The sequence below is a fragment of the Panicum virgatum genome, chromosome 4N, assembly GCF_016808335.1.
Source record: "Panicum virgatum strain AP13 chromosome 4N, P.virgatum_v5, whole genome shotgun sequence".
Lineage (NCBI taxonomy): Eukaryota > Viridiplantae > Streptophyta > Magnoliopsida > Poales > Poaceae > Panicum > Panicum virgatum.
In genome coordinates, this window is record NC_053148.1 from 32,390,424 (window position 1) to 32,408,324 (window position 17,901).

Here is a 17,901-nt window from a genome sequence, read left to right on the forward strand (position 1 = left end):
AGTAGTTTTATGGTTTTTCCTGAGTTCTTCTTCGACATTTACATCTTGGGCAACCCGACGGGGTTCGTACCTAACAGTTCTGTCTTAAAAGACACTCTAGTCCTCAGGTAGGGCACCCTACTCGCCCCGCCCGAGTAGGTATTGGATACTCTTTTGGCACCTTCATCTTGGGCAACCCGACGGGGTTAGTACCTAACTGACTTGCCCAAGACTTACTCCAGTCCTTCGTTAAAAGGACATCTTACTCGCCTCGCTCGAGTAAGTTTTGGATATCCCTTCGACATTTACGTCTTGGGCAACCTGACGGGATTCGTACCTAACAGTTCTATCTTAAGGATTACTCCAGTCCTTGGTTAAAAGGACACCTTACTCGCCTCGCTCGAGTAAGTTTTGGATATCTTTCAGACATTTATGTCTTGGGCAACCCGACGGAGTTCGTACCTAACGGTTCTGTCTTAAGGATTACTCGAGTCCTTGATTAAAAGGACACCTTACTCGCCTAGCTCAAGTAAGTTTTGGATATCCCTTCGACATTTACGTCTTGGGCAACCTGACAGGATTCGTACCTAACAGTTTTGTCTTAAGAATCCCAGTCCTTGGTTAAAGGACATCTTACTCGCTGGCTCGAGTAGGTTTTGGATACTCTTTCGGCACCTTCATCTTGGGCAACTCGACGGGGTTAGTACCTAACAGACTTGCCCAAGAATTACTCCAGTCCTCAGGTAGGACACCTTACTCAACTTGCTCGAGTAAGTTGGGGATATTTCTAGAATATTTACGTCTTGGTTAACTCGACGGAGTTCAATCCTAACAGTCCTATTCTAGAAATCAATCCAGTCCGTGTATATGACATACTACTCGATCCGATCAAGTAGTTTGGGGACATTTTCGCAACAGTTGTACACTATCTGGGTGACCATGCAAGGTCTATCCTAACTGGTCAACTACTAAAATTCCTCATGGAGTACAGATAAGTTCTTGATACTCTAAAATAAGTTGATACAAGTTTCTCACTTTCTTAGTTTACTATGGGAATCTCCATTACAGAACCTCTTTGCCTCGAGTACTTGACGGGTACTACTCGCTTGCTCGAGATACAAAAAGAACTCCAGTTTTCCCTTAGTACTCTGAGTAGTTATTGAGAGCGGCCTGCCTTCTTATCTATCAAGAAACTTCTTATACCTCCTAAAAACTCGATAAGAGTTCTTCACTTGATGGGACAACAAAGTCCATATTAGCTTGGTGCTAATAAAACACTTCCTTCAAAAAGGAAATCCATACTAAGCCACAGCTTTTTACACCTCTATAGTGCTATTCCCACTTGGTTAATCCTGAGGGATTCAATCCTAACCGGTCAGCACCATGGTTTCAAATCAGAACCATACAAACTCGATCTTATTCAAGAACACTTTGCCTCTCAAGGCACCAACGGATACAATTCCTTGTATCTACTACTATGACTGAGTGGGCGCGATGCTGCCTACACTCAGGATCTTCGAGTACAACTACTCGATACACCAAAAGATTCCACAATCCAAATACAAGTACTTAACATTTCACAAATATTCAAGTATTTGTTCAAAAGTACTCCTGGCCCACACACCAATTCAATTACAATAAAAAGTTCAAGGGGACTTTGCCTTGCGCAAGGATTCTACAATTTGATCGGCCACTCTGGAAGTCTCTGTCAAATACTGACGAAATTTGTCTTCCGTACAATCAGCTTTGGCTCCTTTTCCAAGGGCGTCCAGACGCGTGGTTGTCCAATAGGACTTCACCAACCCCAGTATGTGACCCACGTACTGGCGGGTGATGGTGGAAACAAACCTCTCAAAGGCTCTGGGAACTTTGCGAAGCCTCCCTGCCAGCGTGAGCGGTTCATCTCCATCCCTAACTGGGATATCCAGGGCCTCGGCTATCTCCAGGGCGGCATCCTTGACTTCTTTCAGCTCCACGAGTTCTCGGTGCATCGAGTCTCGTGACTCCGACAAGGTCTTGAGCTGCTGGAGAGTCGACGCCGCCTCCCGATCAGAGTCCTCCTTGATCTTCTTAAGCTTCTCTATTTCATCTGCATTGCGGTACATAAGAATCTTTAGATCCAGTACCAAGCTTCCTGAATCTTTAAAGATTTTGCACAAGCTGTGTACTCGATAGAAAGAAAATCTTATAAACACTAAGCAGATCTACTAGTCAAATGCATATCAAATGCTAAAGACTAACCTTTCTTAGACTGGGAGAGCTTCTTCAGCTTTCCCTCAAGAGCAGTCTTCTCAGACGAGAGCGTCTTAACCCTCTCTTTCAGGGCATACAGCTCTGCCTCGTCCTGGGACTGGCCACCCTTCCGTCCCAGCACTTCCTGCAAAAACAAAAAGATCAGTATACTACTCGATCTACTACAAAAAAGTACTCAAAGCATTCGATTACTTACCTCCAGCAGCTTGACAGCAAGCTCCACCTTCACTCGTGGCAAGACACTTCCCGATGTGACCTGGGAAGTACTCGCCAGCACCTCAGCTACGGCCCTTTTGGGCACATCTTCAGCTCTCCCTGCAGCCTTCCCCATGGTTTGGGAGTCTAAAGAAAGAACATGCTTCTTAATCTTATTAAGAGCAATAAAAAGATGCCTTTCCTACAAGGTATTACAAGCTTACCTGCAGGGGTCTCCTCGGGCTGTTCATCAGTGCCTCCCTCAGGAAGCTTTTTACCTTCTCCCCCTTCTGGAAGTTTGCCGCTCCCGTCACCTTCCGGGATTTCCTCACTGGCCCTTACAGGATCGGGCAAAGGAGAATCCCGAAGTATGGAGTCAACCATAGCCTCCGCATCATGAACACTCATCTCAAGAGTGTTCGGGGGCTTCTCCACCTCTGATTGGGAAGCTGAGTTGCCCTCAGTCCCCGCGTCTCCCTCAAGGACTGCATCTCTGCAAAGACAAAGTAGTTAAAAAACTACTAGACTCAAAATCAGATCCTATAGTTACAAGTTCTAAGGAACTTACGTAGGAGCTCTTATCAAAGTGAGCCCCTTGATGCCAAATCTGCGGGTAGGCTTGGCAACAATGGCCCACTTACCCGCATCACCGATAATATTTACATTGGAACTACTCGCTGAACGAGTAGCCTAATCCCACTCGACGGGTCCACTGTGGTGGAGGGGACAGTCTGTTCCACCGCAGCCTCATCCCCAGATGCTGAGGTCCGTGGCATCTTAGCCGCTGGAATTGGAAAAGCAAAAACATAAATCAAAACTTGCAAATCAACAACTAGAAAGTACTCGATTGCAAAACAACTAACTACTTACCTATCGCTAGTAGTGTGGGAGGAGCTGCTACGCTTCCTCGCCACTGACCGAGTACTCCTTAGGCGCTCGGTCTGGGTATCAGCACTCGGAGTGGGGCTGTGCTCCCCATCACTCCTTTCCCCAGATGCTGCCTCATCTGCACAACCAAGTCTAGACATCAGTACTGATTATATGAAACCTCATATAAGTATACTAAGATTTGATTAACAAATCGAGGAAATTAGAAGAACAAAAGGGCAAATAAATGCCTAGTAGCGAAGGGCTACTCTTAAAGCGATCCACGTCCTCCTACAGAAAGCAAATCCTATCAGATTTACACTATGGTAAAGTACTCGATTTCTACGTATCGACTACTCTTATCAAGTACCTGCTTCGGTGGATTCACAGCAGAAAAGGTATTAGGAACAATCAGAACTTTCTTTACGTTCCTCAGTAGTCGTTGTACTCGACTAAATACTACATCATTCGAGATCTCTTTCTTCGAGCATCTTGACGAATCAGCTGTTCCCTGATATTGAAATCCAAGTGATTCCCGAGCCTGCAATGGCTGGATCCTTCTCTTCATCCAGTCGAATATGACTGCTTCCCCAGTCAACATATTTTGCCTTAGAATGGCAATTCGTTCGAGTAGTTCATAAACCTGACTCTCGTCGACTGGTTTTTTATTCCATTCAGGCCATTGGATTGGAGGGCCAGGAGTAATAGGTGGAAAGCATCCTGACTAGTTCTCGACATAGAACCACTTAGGTTTCCATTCGATCACCTTATTACTAAGACTATATGAGATATACTCTCTATGTTTCCCTTGCCTAAGTTGGAGACCCGCACCTCCTACTATATCTAAGACGTAGGAGTCGGGTTGAGGCTTCAAATGGAAAAAGAATCGGAAAAGTTCAAAATGTGGCTCGATGCCCAGGAAAGCTTCGCACAAATGCACGAAGATAGAAATATGAACAAAGGAATTGGGGGTCAGATGATGCAGCTGGATCCTGTAGTAGCGCAGGAGTCCAGAAAAGAAAGAAGAACAAGGAAACCCCAATCCCTGTTCCAAGAATGAGGTGAAAGCAACAACTTCCCCCGTATTTTCATACAGATGATCCTTCCCCAAGGCAGGACGCCATTGGATAGCAGATCTGGGAGACAAAAGGCCTTGCTTTACCAATGACTCTAAGTCAGATTGGGAACACTTACTTGTGTTCCAGCCTTCTTCCTGAGTTGGCTCCGCAGCCGCACTTTTCCCCTTGATTGCTTTCTTGGGTGCCATCCGAAAATTCACAGGTCGCTTCACGCGCATACAATGGCGGAAACCCTAGGGATGAGGATGGGGAGCGCAAGGGAATCAAGAACTCTAGATCTGGGGGCTCGAGAGCGAAAACAGATCTAAGGCAGTGAAAATAAATGGCGGCCGGTGGGGTAAAACCTAAGTTATCGTTTCATTTTATAATAGCGGTAGCAATATGGTTACTACACCCAACAGGCCAACAGTCCGTTGCAAATCGCGGAAAAACGGGATCTTAAAGAGACATTCCTTTTTCTGAAGATTACATTCTGGAAAAGGAAAAACACTCACATCCCTAGTCAACTACTCGACTTTTCTTTCCTTAACTGGGATTACATTCCAAGAACAAGGAAAGTACTCGATATAGTACAACTACTCGATATTACAACTCGAGTACTTTCTACATAACTTTACAAATGACTCGGGTCTGCACGCACATTTCTTAGCTTCCTGAGAAGCCTGCTGCAGCTAGATCGCCCTGAGGCCATGACAAAGTACAAACTTGTTATTCCCATCAAGGGAATAATGATACTCGTATTATGGGAGAAAAGTTTCAAGAGTATGGAGGCATATTACAGTAATCACCTCGCAAGTCCTCTTGTAGCATCTTCTAGAGAAACTTCTCCTTCTCCCAGAATACGTTGTGGCAAGATTAAGCTTTCCCGCCAGAGATGTCAGTTCTTGGGCACCCAGAAACAGGCAACCCCAAGGATGTGACACAACAAGACTCAACCCAGTGACCCCAAATCTGCCTCATTAGAAGATGCAAGGACATGATGTCCAGCATGGATCCGATGAGAGCATTGGGGATGCAGGAGGAGGCAGCAGAGACTTCTCTTGTCACTCGCAAGTTCTCTTCTAGTATTTTTTGTTGGAAGGAACTACGTAAAATTTAGGAGGGCGAGAGCAAGAACACCAAGGATAAACTATGGCTGCTACACTTTGATGCCTCTAGCAAAGGTCTCTCTCCCACCATTTATAGCCACAAAGGGGCTGGCTGAAGGAAAACCCGTGACTCAATAGTGCACGTTTCACGGACGCATTCATGGTAGCATTCACGGACGCAGTCAAAGATGCAATAATACAGATTTTCCAAATAGTAATGTCCCACGTGAGCACTGAATAAAGAGTCATACATCCCGAGTTTTATTCCTGAAGTTATTTCAGGTGCAATCAGTGTGGCGGATCCAATTGTATCATTTTTCTGGGATTTTACCCGAAAAAGAGGTCTTTTCAGATTCCGGATCTGATAAATCCTACAAATAATTTGAAAGATAAAATCTGATGCCACGTCTTAAATCCTTAATTTCAAATCTACGCTCAGGGGCTACTCGCAGCAAAAGGGATTTTGATTTAAAGCTCGGGGGCTGAGGGATATAGGTACCAGAGATTTATTTTTCAATTTTTTTTGGAAAATAAAGAAGAAAAAGACTGAAGTGACCCTCAGTCTGATTCTGCGATTCAACCTAAGGCTCGGGGGCTACTCCATATGGAGCGTGAGTACTTCGTGCATCATCTATGATCAAGATTTTGGGGCTTGAGCACCTCACAACCTCGAAACAACCGGAAGTACTTTGAGGACTACACGACGTTACTGAAGAAAGGCCCAGAAACAACCAGAAGAATGTACTGACTACTTGAAGTACTCGAAGACGCCCAGCCAAGTACTTGACGCCTGTAGGACTCGGCTACGAAGAGCTCGGGGGCTTGTCAGACCCAGGGCAGCGGGACTGCTTATAGGTATAGAATGTTTTAGAGTAAGGGATAGCTCATGGATGTACCTTACCTCTCTTGTAAAACTACCCGAATAGGCGTAGAACTAGCTGCAGTACAAAGAAAACTATCCGATTGTGTTGTAGTAGGACTCCAACTGTACTCGGCTAAGACTTTTCATGTAACCATGTCCCCCGAACATATAAGTGCGGGCAGTGACCCCCTCCAAACGATCATCAACACCTAAGGCAATACAAACCACACAGGACGTAGGGTATTACGCAAACTCGTGGCCCAAACCTGTCTAAATCTTTGTGTTCCTTATACCATCGAGTTCTAGAGCAGTCGATCCCTACCTACAAACCCTACTGCTAAGGGTATCCCTGAGCAGGCTTGGAGGTAAACACCGACACCGCACAAAGCTAAAACCCAATTTGAGTGAAATACAGATTTAGTCGATATGACATCATATCCAAGCAGCTTCTAAACTAGAGTACCGGTTCTCCTCCGCCCCCCCCCCCATGAGGGTCACCAAACTATGATAAAAGTACACCAACACCCGAGTCAAGGAATAAGCCATTTTCTACTTTCTAGTTGGTATATATTGGCGCTAGGATGCTAACCGGTGCATGTTGGTTCTCAATTTTTGAATACGGTAATGCTATAAATCGAGTGTCCGACGCACAACTTCTCGTCGGACGGTTACATGGCGCGTTATTGTCCAAGTATTATTCCTGTAGCTTATGTCCAAGCATTGTCTCTCTCCCACATTGCTTCCACCCGATACGGCCTTCCATCTCCTTTAACTCTCTCTTCGCTGATAGAGCTCGCTACAGGCCGCCGCTATGGCGCCGCCTCATGCCATAGCTTGTATTTGAGGGTCTTCACGCCTGCTGGTTCTTGTTGCCCGCATCACTCTCACCAACCACCTCGCATCGCCGTCGGAGCTGGGCATGTTGCCGGCATCTTGTCACCACGCCCGATATCATGACTTTGTGCATCCTGACGCTTCTATAACATCCCGTAAATTTTACGGAATGTTATGATCTTCAAAAGTACGAAATTTCAAAAACTTTTTGCGTGGAAGTGTTAGTAGCTAGGAACACTTAAGGGATAATGCTATTCTTTCCCAAATTCTTAGAATTTAAACTATAACTCTAACACAAGGACCTAAATGTTAGTATGCCACATTTGGATTTGGAGTTTATTTGCCTCTACTTGTTTCAAATTCGTTTTGAATGAATTTTGAATGAATTGGGTGGTTTATAATTTGAATCAGCCAATCAAATTAAAAACAAAAGCTAACCTAAGCCTACTAACTAAACCGGGCCGAGACCTACCTAACCCAGTCGGCCCGACCAACCTTTCCACCCTGTCCAGCCCAAAACCGGCCGCTGCGGTCCAGTCGCGCGTGTGGGTGCGCACGGACGCCAGTAGGCCGCCCAGCAACGGCCCAGCCAAACCCCCGCGCCGCCTGTAACCCTTTCCCCTCACCTGTTCGCCGCGGTGAGCCACTGACAGGCGGGCCCCGCCTGTCAGCTTTACCTTTCACCTCCCGCAGCCGCGCCTCGCCTCTGCTTTCGCCGCGGCACTCCGAGACAATGCGCGGAGTGTGTCTCCCGCCAGCCACCTGCCCTGCTGACGCCCGCGTCTGCCCCCGCGGTCGGCCACGATTCCCGCCGCGCGCACACGACCCGCCCGCGCCCGGGAAAACCCTAGCCGCGGAGCCCTTGATGCCGCCACGTACCCCCGCTCGGTGACCATCCCATCGCCGCCGTCCTTTTTCGGCGTCCAGGCCCCAAAACCCTAGCACCTCGCCTATAAAACCCCCACGGCCCCAATGCCTAAACCCTAGCCACCCAGGGGTTTCCCCCTTCGCCGCCGCCACCGCCTAGAGAGAGGAAAACAGAGGAGGGAAGAAGGAAGGAGGAGGTGACGCCGTCGCCGCCGGAGCTTCCCTACGCCCGCGACCCGTACCTCGACATCGCCGTAGCCGCGCTACACGGCACTGCCTCGGCCCGCCTGCACCGAATCGCCACCGCTCCGAGCCCTTCCTCCACGAGCCCGCCAGGTGAGCGCCGTCCGCCCTTTGCCCAAAACCTTGTTCCGGTGTGCCTTGGCCGCCGTTGAGCCGCCGGTAGCGAGCCCCAGGAACCCCGTTCTCCTTGTTTATGCGCTTGCAGGAGCCCGTTGAGCCGCACCGCCGTAACCCGCAAACTGCCGCTCCCCTGTCCTAGCGCCGCCGAGCCTAGCGCGCGGCCACACCGCGGCTCGGGTGAACTCGATGACCGCGCGTGTGCGCGCAGCCACAGCCAGGCCGCCAAGGCGACGCCTTTGCTCGCCTTGGTTGGACTCTTGCTGATCCTCACCACGGCGAGCCTTAGTGCCACTGCGGGTGCCGTTCGTCGCCGCCCTTTTCGCCACGGAGTTCCGCCGTGGCCTTGCCATGCTGGAGCTGCTCGCGTGCGCGTTCTTGGCCCAAGGCCGGGCCTTCGCCTGCCTAGTGGCCGAGAACGGACAGCCGCCGCTGCCTCGCCGGCGTGCGTGCGCTCGAGACCGACCCAGATCGCCCTTGGCCCCTCCTGACCTGCGTGCGTTCACGCCCGAGCCAAGGCAGAGCTTTGCTCACCTGTGCATCGAACCGCAGCCGCGTAGCGCCGCTGCCATCGCACCGCCGCCATCGCACCGCCGCCGCACTGTAGCCGCGCCAACACCGCGACGTCGCGTTCGCGGCGTGGATAGTTTGACCACCCGCACAGACACACACGCACGCACACAGGAACCTGCGACGCACCGGATCTGAGAGGAGCCACACGGGATCCCGGAGACGCCGACAAGTGGGACCAAGGTGTTAGCCGCAGCAGGAAGAGAAGAAAAAAAAAGAGAAAAGGAAGAGAAGAAAAAAAAACGGGCCGGGACCGGCCCAGCAAGCCCAAGAACGAGAAGGGCCCAGGAGGACTTTCGGCCCAACGACGCGCGTTTTCTTTTTCTTTTTCACGGCACTGACACGTGGGTCCCACCTGTTGGTGAGACCTGCCGGCTGACAGTGGGCCCCAAGCAACTGTTGACTGTTGACCAGGTCAGCATTCACCTGGTCAACGCTGACGTCAGCCCCCCCGGGAAGACGTCATGCTGACATCAGCATGCCACGTGGCACGCCCAGAGGCTGCCATGTGTCGTTGATTTTCTTTTATGTTTTCCGATAATCTTTATTTAATTCCAGAAATGCTTTTACGCTTAGAAAATTGATAATAAATCAACTGTAGCTCCGAAAATTATGAAACCAGTTTTATAATTCTTTTAAAATCATGACCTACGCGTTAGAATAGGAGTTGCTGTGATTTGGATCTTCTTTTGAGGAGTTTTGTGCATCTTTGCACTTGGACCCTTACACTTTCCCGTAATTACGAATAGGATCTGACGCCAAGTTGCAGACCGGAGGCTACGGCTACCCCGACTTCCAGGAGCACTACGAGGAAGCCTCAGGTTCACGCCCATCCATGTTTTGAATACCTATTAGGCATTGCTTGCTAGACATGCTACGCCCCCAAATTGAGTGTTGAGATGAGCTTGCATAACCATTTACTACCGTATTCCTTGTTTCCCATGTTTATCATTGTTGATGTATGCTATTGCTACTATGTGTGTGAGATTGGGGAAGGGAATATATATATATATATGGTATAGTCGTTGCGTGCTGGAAGATGCCTCCACATATATAGGAGTTGGGGATAGGTTACTGCGGGGCGAGTGGACCCTTTCTCCGACCTTAGGGTCGGGAGCTGGGGGTTGTGTGTTGGGCATGACCCTGTGAGCACTTGTGATGGGTGACGAGAACCTGTGGCGGGTGCAAGGCTGTTCCCGTGGGAACATGAGTTGAGGAGTTGAGGTGGCGATACCTGTAATGGGTGCCGATCGCGAACCGTGTTTACGGTATGCAAACTGTGGACGAAGACGCTCGCCTTTGCGGGATTAAGGACTTGACTTTGTGTCCCTAGTGACGGAACTATGTCAAACGTGCACACCACTTATCCTTTATGAGGGGGGACCCAACCCGAGCTAGCTATGCACAGCACCGTTACTGCAGGAGGATAGTGTTTCAGTGTCAGGGGGAGAGGGCAGGACCCTATCGCCCCCGATCGCAGGATCCATGGAGATTCCATTCTAGATAGCTTCACAGCCCCGGGCGACCTACTGCGGGAGGACGTGCCCCAGACCGGGAGTAGGATGGTGTCGTAGCCGTTAGTTTTGTTGACTGGTGCCTCAGAGATAGTCGGAGTTGCTTGCCGGCTGGATTCAGGGCGAGTGGGTATAGGTGTACAACCCCTGCAGGGTGAAAACTATACATATAGCCGCGTACTCAGTCATGTACAACTCTTGATCTGGCACCACACTGTAGTTAGATCCACATATACTTTTCTACCTTCCTCTAGTCCACTTCCTGCTCGGATAGCAGCTGAGGTGTGGGGAGAGGGAGTTCCCGCACCGAACTTGGGTAGTTGTTGTAGCGGAAGTTAGTTGACCGGGAGTCCGGGTGCCGGAGCTGCCCGCGTCTGAAGGAGAATGGATTACTTGTTATAAATGCTTGCATAGGAAACCATAGCCTTTTCCTTGGCATTGTTTTTATCTTAATGCATCCACATATTGCTTCATGCGGATGGTGACGTGGACCTATCCCATCCTTGGGGATAGATTGGATAGATGCAGGGTATGACTCGGAGTACGATAACAACGACGACGGGTGGTACTATTGAAGGCGTGCTACACTCAAGGATGCTTGTGGAGAAGAAGATTCCCGGAGGAGGACCAGCATGATGTCTTAGTTACCGTTACGCTTTCTGTTTGCACCTCTTTTAGCCCATCGGGATAGTAATAATAATCTTGTACTCAGAGATTATTACTATTATTCCGAATGTTGTAATAAGTTAAACTCATGAATGTTCGGTAATCGCTGGTATGACTGTGATTTCTGCCTGAAATGAGTTCTGTATGTGATAGCGACTGATCCAGGGACTATCACGATGATACAGGGAGTCGGGTTGCCCTTTCGGGAACCCGGTTCGTTTCAGTCCTTCTCTAGAATCGGCATGCTACGAATGCGCTAGAGGAGGCGAGACTATCGCGGGAGCTCCCCGGAGGCAGCGGCAAGCCCCCCTCCCTCCCCCGGGTAGCGGCCACGAGAGCTTCCAGGGCAGCAGCGCACGAGGCTAGGGGCGAGCCCCCGCGCGGGCGGCCATGAGCTCTGGACCCGCGGTAGGAGATCGGAGGCGACGAGGCCCCCATGATGGTTGTAATATAGTTTTTTAATATTGCAATGGTTGATTGGAGATGTTGAGGTTGAGATTCATGTTGCCATTGGGTTGTCCTTCATGTGGGTTGATTTTATGGAGGCTTTTTTTTCGTGTTGCACCAGCATGAATTTGATGTTGCAATAGCATTGTTTCGATGTTGCATGAACTTGAATGGATGTTGTATGAAACAGAGCAATGATGTTGCAGCAGGAAGTTTGCTCTTTCCATCCAGATATTTTGACGTGTTTTGGTACCTATTTTTTTTATGTTGCAAATATTTTTTTTTACGTTGCAAATGTGTATTTTTAATGTTGTAACGGAGTGTCCAATAAAAACTTTTATCAGACGTCCATGTGCTAGCAATGCCGTTTCAATATCCCCTTTCTTTTAATGAGGAAAGTCCTCCAGGAAATATACTTCCATACTTTTCCAAACAACTTGTTGAGTAAATATTTGTCAACTAAACGTCGTAGGAAACTTGTTTAACATAAAAATTCCACGTAGGCAGGAAGTTCCAGCGTTTAAATTTCACGGCGGAGATTTGGACAGTTTAACTTTGTTTTAAAGTCGGACGGGATAAAGACCCGCTGCCTGCACTCCAAACTTGGATTCAACAAAGCGAGATTCCTTTAATTCGCATCCGTAGTAGACTCCCTGCGCCCACTTTTTCTTCCTTTCTTTTGATACTTCCCCCGGCCCCACCCCCTTGACGCCCTAGCCGGCCACGCGTTTTTAAAATTTTAAATTTAAATTGATTTCTTTTTGAAAACGGATTGGTTTCTTTTTTTGAGCCTGACGGGTCCGTAGCAGGCACTGCTAGACTCGCCTCGCGCCGGGCGTGCGTGTGTATATAAACCCGGCGCGGCTCCCTCGGCGTCGCCAAGGGCGCTACTAACCGCAACGGAATTCCTCGAAATCTCGGCACGAATTCCCCGGCCCCCTCCAACCGCGCGCGCGCACGGTGCCCACCGGTCCTTGGCGGCGGCGGCGATGACGCAGACGCAGACGCAGGACCTGGAGATGGCGGGGACCGCCGGGGCGTACTACCCGCCGCCGCGGGCCGGCGCCGGCGGCGAGGACCTCGACGACGACGGCAGGAAGAAGCGCACGGGTAAGCCGACATCCATCTCCGTCTCTCTCTCTGATCTTTTGTGCCTTGTGGTGGGGAACGAACGAGCGAACGGGAAAAATCTTGGGCGGCCCGGACGGACAACTGCCCGGTGCTAGCGGTTCTTGACACCGAAACTTCTCGAGGTGGTTGTAGAGTAGTTGTAGAAGAAGAAGAAGGAAAGATAGCAAGAGTGCCCGTTGTAGGCGGGTTGCCGGCGGTAGTTCAGTTCGTGTTCCCGCGATGGAGTTCGGGTGAGGATTTGCTTCCTCTTTCAGGAGAAGTACGGCCAAGGCCCACTTTTTTTTCACTTTCTCTTTTTTCTCTCATTTTCCGATTTGCAAGCATCTCTTGCCACCAACCTCATTTAGAGCCGATTACCATGGACAATCGGAAAAGTACTGTTGGCGGATGCTGATTTAGTAATAAAAAAACACTGCTGACTAACTGTGGACTAATAAATTAGAGCGATTGTGTATAATCTAGTACTACGATTATCCCCATGGACAGTGTCCTTTTGGCAAGAAATTTTTTTGAAAACTCCTTTTAGCAAGAATGCCTCAAAATTCCGGTCACACCGATGGGAGCAGCATCATCCCTGGAGTTTTGCCTCGGCGCGGCGCGTCACCCATCCGTCGTCCCTGACGCGCACGGCCCAACCGGAATTCTTGTCTTGTGGCGCCGGATGGGATGTTGCTGGTGCTGGCTGCATCGTGTTTGTTTTGCGAGCCTCGAGGAGGAAGACGACGACTCGCTTGCGGCTGTGTGGGGACTGGCCACAGTGGCCAGCATATGGGTCGCGTGTTGGGCCAACGCAGACCCGGGTCAAATGCCGCGGCGCAGACGCGCAAGTAGGGGGCAGGGGCGAGGGGCCAGCGTTGCGTCAGCTTCTAGCAGTTCTATACTCACCCTGTCCGACAAATACTATTTTCTTTTGATAAAATCTTGGCTAAATCCTTAAAAATTGGACAGTCAGTAACCTTTAAAATATTTGGTTTATGGATCTCCAAAACCATGTGCAAATGTTTGTCCTAGAAAAAAATTTCGGAACGTCATAATTTATTTGGATTTTGTAATGCATACTTTCTCCTTTTCAAATTTAGGTTGTTTTGTCATTTTTATGTACATAGTTTTTTTTGCCTATCTAGACATCGGTTCATACTTAAATGCATAACAAAAACTATATATCTACAAAAGTCAAAACAACTTATAATTAATGGTCAAATAAGCCGTTGGGAACCATGGCATGTCCATAGCATCAAGTACTTCTCTCTAAAGGATTAAAATAAGCTTAGTATAGCGTCTAGGAGCAATAATAGCTTTGTATAACATATGGGAGCAATCATAGATTAGTAGGTCAATGGTTTTTGGCGGTGCTGCTGATGTGCACACCTGCATTCACTTTCCGATCAATTTTCTATTGATATCCCCTAGTAATTATTTTGATGTTTGACCATTTTGGAATGTGAAATACAGTTTGTATTTGTAGACACAAAAATTCCAATAAGGCAGCCTCATTATATTTCATTAATCAGTGTGGGTGAGGGTGACAGTGAGACAACATAGAAAAGATCATCTCTAACTTAGAGATTCCTGGTCCTACTCATAGAGGTCATCAGATGTTATTTTTTTCGACAATGCCATTAGATGTTAATCAACTGATTGTTTGGAGAGTTTTGGTGAAAGGGACCACTCAGTTTTTATGAAAGAATGTTGCTTGTTTTGCTTTTCCCCCTTGTTTCCAATCCAATGTGCTTATTGGAATTGTGTTAGGTTTAGAGGCCTACTTGGCTCCACAAAACCTACGCCAGTCGGCCCTGTACACATTTCAACTGCGTGCTTCTTAATGCGAGTACGGAGCTACGCGCATGCAATTTTTTTTTTTTGAAAAGCAGCAACTTTCTGATGCAGCTTTTATCACTTTATAGATATAGATTCCTCCTTCTGCACGTGTTGTAAAAAAAAGTCACCGTGCTTCTTGACACGCAATGTTTAGCACTTTAGCATTTGGTTTTACATTCTATTGGTGACTCTGTCTTCGACTTGGGAGTAGTTAGCCTGCGTTTCCATGCCAGGGACCCTTCGGCTGGTCTTCCTAGTGATTTTCTGTCAAGCAGAATCTTGTGTCCTTGACGCAAGACCAAACAAACATTTGGACAGAATAATATCTGCATAATATCGCAGAAATAAGGTCAGCAGAGATACTCTGACCAGGAGTCTAAAATATCGCATGGGTCGATTCTTGAGTGGGAGGTTGGAGCAGTACTCTGAAAGAATATATACAGGCATGACTTCAGCGAGAGGGCTGTACCTGCTATCTAGAAGAAAAAAACAACCACCCCTTTTGACCAGATCGATCCAGCTTGTCTGCAACGAGATATCACAAGCAAGAGTCAGCGGGCGATGAGCGTACCAATGCAAGCATAGATGGACTGTAGGCTGCTGTCTCTGACCTTTTGGCACACAAACCTATAAACACCATTGCTCCCTCTTTTTTTTTGGATAGATATCTATCTTGAAATATTTCCCCTTGATTTTTTCCAATTCTTCTCACTAAAGAGGGTGCAGATGATATATGAGAACATGTCATCTCACTATCTTTTTTTTTTCTTACGTTTGTAATACAATCGTTCATGTTTGAAAGGGCAAGGAAAACGCATGCCATTGTTTGCTCTACTTCAGTCAATTACTAGGAGTAGCATTTCTATGCCGGCAATCCCGAGCAGCAGTCGGGTCAATCGGAATTATATATAGCACCCCGGAACGCAAATCAAGGGACCTTTTGTTTTTTTGACGAAGGAGAGTGCAAGAGGCCTTTTTGTTGTTGACTTTCTGTGAGAGTGACGTACATGTCTCCGGGATTCAATGATTCATTTGGACTTGTATGTGCCTCTCTTACCATGCGAGACAGGGACATGGCCACATGGGTCTTCTCTGAATGTGGTAATGTGTGAAGGTTAAGGCAACTGTTCAAATTATAGCTTGTTAATTAGTAAGTGATAATGATACATGAGGAAGATTATGTGTACTCGGATTGGAGACTCTCATGTATCGTTTTTTCCCGTTCTAAACAAAAGTCAGCTTTGCATTTCAATGTGGTTGAAGTCTCTTGTCATTTTTAGCTTACGAACTGATTGCATCTGAGCAAAAAACATTTAAAGATTCAGAATGGTTTACTGCAACTCTCAGCTTACTCATTCTTGTTTTATTTCAGGAACGGTCTGGACATCGAGTGCGCACATCATCACGGCGGTCATCGGCTCTGGCGTGCTGTCTCTCGCCTGGTCGACGGCGCAGCTTGGCTGGGTTGTTGGACCGGTGACCCTGATGATCTTTGCCTTCATCACGTACTATACCTCCAGCCTCCTTGCCGACTGCTACCGGAGTGGCGATCAGGCCACAGGGAAGAGGAACTACACCTACATGGATGCCGTCGCTGCATATCTGGGTAAGTTACTGCTTTATGTTCTCACCTGAAGTAGACCAATGAATCATTTTCTGAACTTTCACATGGATGGAAGGTGATGTCTATTGCGCTGTATGTGATACAGGTCGATGGCAAGTCTGGTCCTGTGGTATTTTCCAGTATGTCAACTTGGTTGGAACCGCGGTTGGGTACACCATTACAGCATCCATCAGCGCGGCGTAAGCAAATTTTGCAATAGGCTCGTTCATAGATTTTGATTGAGATTTAATCTCATCATCGACTGAGATCTCTTTTGGTTGAACTGATGACGAGCAGGGCTGTGCACAAGGCCAACTGTTTTCACAAGAATGGCCACGCGGCCGACTGCAGCCAATACGACACCATGTACATGGTTGTCTTTGGGATTGTGCAGATCTTCTTCTCCCAGCTCCCAAACTTCAGCGACTTGTCGTGGCTGTCCATCCTCGCCGCCATCATGTCCTTCTCCTACTCGTCCATTGCTGTTGGCCTCTCGTTGGCACGGACCATTTCAGGTGAGGTGAACTGATATTACACAATGTCATGTAGGCCCTCTGATAATTTTCTGATGCCACATTACGTGCCCTGATATGTTCTCACAGGTCGTACTGGTAAGACTACTCTGACTGGCACTGAGGTTGGAGTAGACGTTGATTCAGCCCAGAAGGTCTGGATGGCACTCCAAGCTCTTGGCAACATCGCGTTCGCGTACTCCTACTCCATGATTCTCATAGAAATCCAGGTAAGCACGAGCAACACCTCATGAAAATGCTCAGAGTTTAGCAATATGAACCTCAGTCAGTCACTAACTCTGAATATAAACTGAAACTTCAGGACACGGTGAAGTCCCCTCCGGCCGAGAACAAGACAATGAAGAAGGCCACCCTGCTGGGCGTGTCGACCACCACGGCGTTCTACATGCTCTCAGGCTGCCTCGGCTACGCCGCGTTCGGGAACGCCGCACCTGGCAACATCTTGACGGGGTTCGGCTTCTACGAGCCCTACTGGCTGATCGACTTCGCCAACGTCTGCATCGTGGTGCACCTGGTGGGCGCCTACCAGGTGTTCTCCCAGCCCATCTTCGCCGCTGTCGAGACGGCGGCCGCCGCGCGCTGGCCGAACTCCAAGTTCATCAACCGCGAGCACCCCCTGGTGGCCGGCCGGTTCAACGTCAACATGCTCAGGCTGACCTGGCGGACGGTGTTTGTGGTGGTGAGTACGGTGCTCGCCATCGTGATGCCCTTCTTCAACGACATCCTGGGCTTCCTCGGCGCCATTGGCTTCTGGCCGCTCACCGTGTACTACCCGGTGGAGATGTACATCCGGCAGCGGCGGATACAGAAGTACACCACCAGGTGGGTGGCGCTGCAGACGCTCAGCTTCCTGTGCTTCCTGGTGTCGCTCGCCTCGGCGGTCGCGTCCATCGAGGGCGTCACCGAGTCGCTCAAGCACTACGTCCCCTTCAAGACCAAATCATGATGACTGAGCTTCGCCATGTCACAAAGGTTAGGAATGGCGTAGGACCATGCGATGCTCGCTCAGCGGTTGACAGTAATGTTTGTTGTTGTGCGAGAGATCAGAAATGGTCAGAAGCCATCCCAATAGGGCGCTAAAAAATCCGAGAGGTTTCATGGCGTCTTGGATATATTGTACATTGTACAGAAGCTTAAGCTGATATAAGAATTTAAGAGTTAGCAAGCCTGTTCAAACTTCAAACTGAAATGAAGTAAAAGGCAATGCAATCAATGCTAATTGATACAATGTTCGG

General features: G+C 48.5%; 1 protein-coding gene and 1 long non-coding RNA gene across 2 annotated transcripts; one reads left to right on the forward strand and one right to left on the reverse strand.

Annotated features, from left to right (window-relative positions):
- Nucleotides 1-2,784: 2,784 nt before the first annotated feature.
- Nucleotides 2,785-3,041, reverse strand: LOC120669839. Its single transcript, XR_005672836.1, has 2 exons — nucleotides 2,996-3,041; nucleotides 2,785-2,920 (listed from the first exon to the last, which is right to left on the reverse strand). It is a non-coding gene; the product is annotated as an uncharacterized LOC120669839 (long non-coding RNA).
- Nucleotides 3,042-12,451: 9,410 nt separating this feature from the next.
- On the forward strand, nucleotides 12,452-17,901 carry LOC120670794 (amino acid permease 6-like). The gene is made up of 6 exons (XM_039950954.1): nucleotides 12,452-12,691; nucleotides 15,903-16,136; nucleotides 16,240-16,333; nucleotides 16,431-16,648; nucleotides 16,736-16,875; nucleotides 16,968-17,901. The coding sequence occupies exons 1-6, from the start codon at nucleotides 12,571-12,573 to the stop codon at nucleotides 17,610-17,612; spliced, it is 1,452 nt and encodes a 483-aa protein (XP_039806888.1). The 5' UTR covers nucleotides 12,452-12,570; the 3' UTR covers nucleotides 17,613-17,901.

Bases quoted from the DNA above. Each gene is read 5' to 3' on its own strand.
- LOC120670794 (XM_039950954.1), top strand. From the start codon at position 12,571: ATGACGCAGACGCAGACGCAGGACCTGGAGATGGCGGGGACCGCCGGG. The intron at 12,692-15,902 runs GTAAGCCGACAT...GTTTTATTTCAG, and splicing joins CGGCAGGAAGAAGCGCACGG to GAACGGTCTGGACATCGAGT. The intron at 16,649-16,735 runs GTGAGGTGAACT...ATGTTCTCACAG, and splicing joins GTTGGCACGGACCATTTCAG to GTCGTACTGGTAAGACTACT.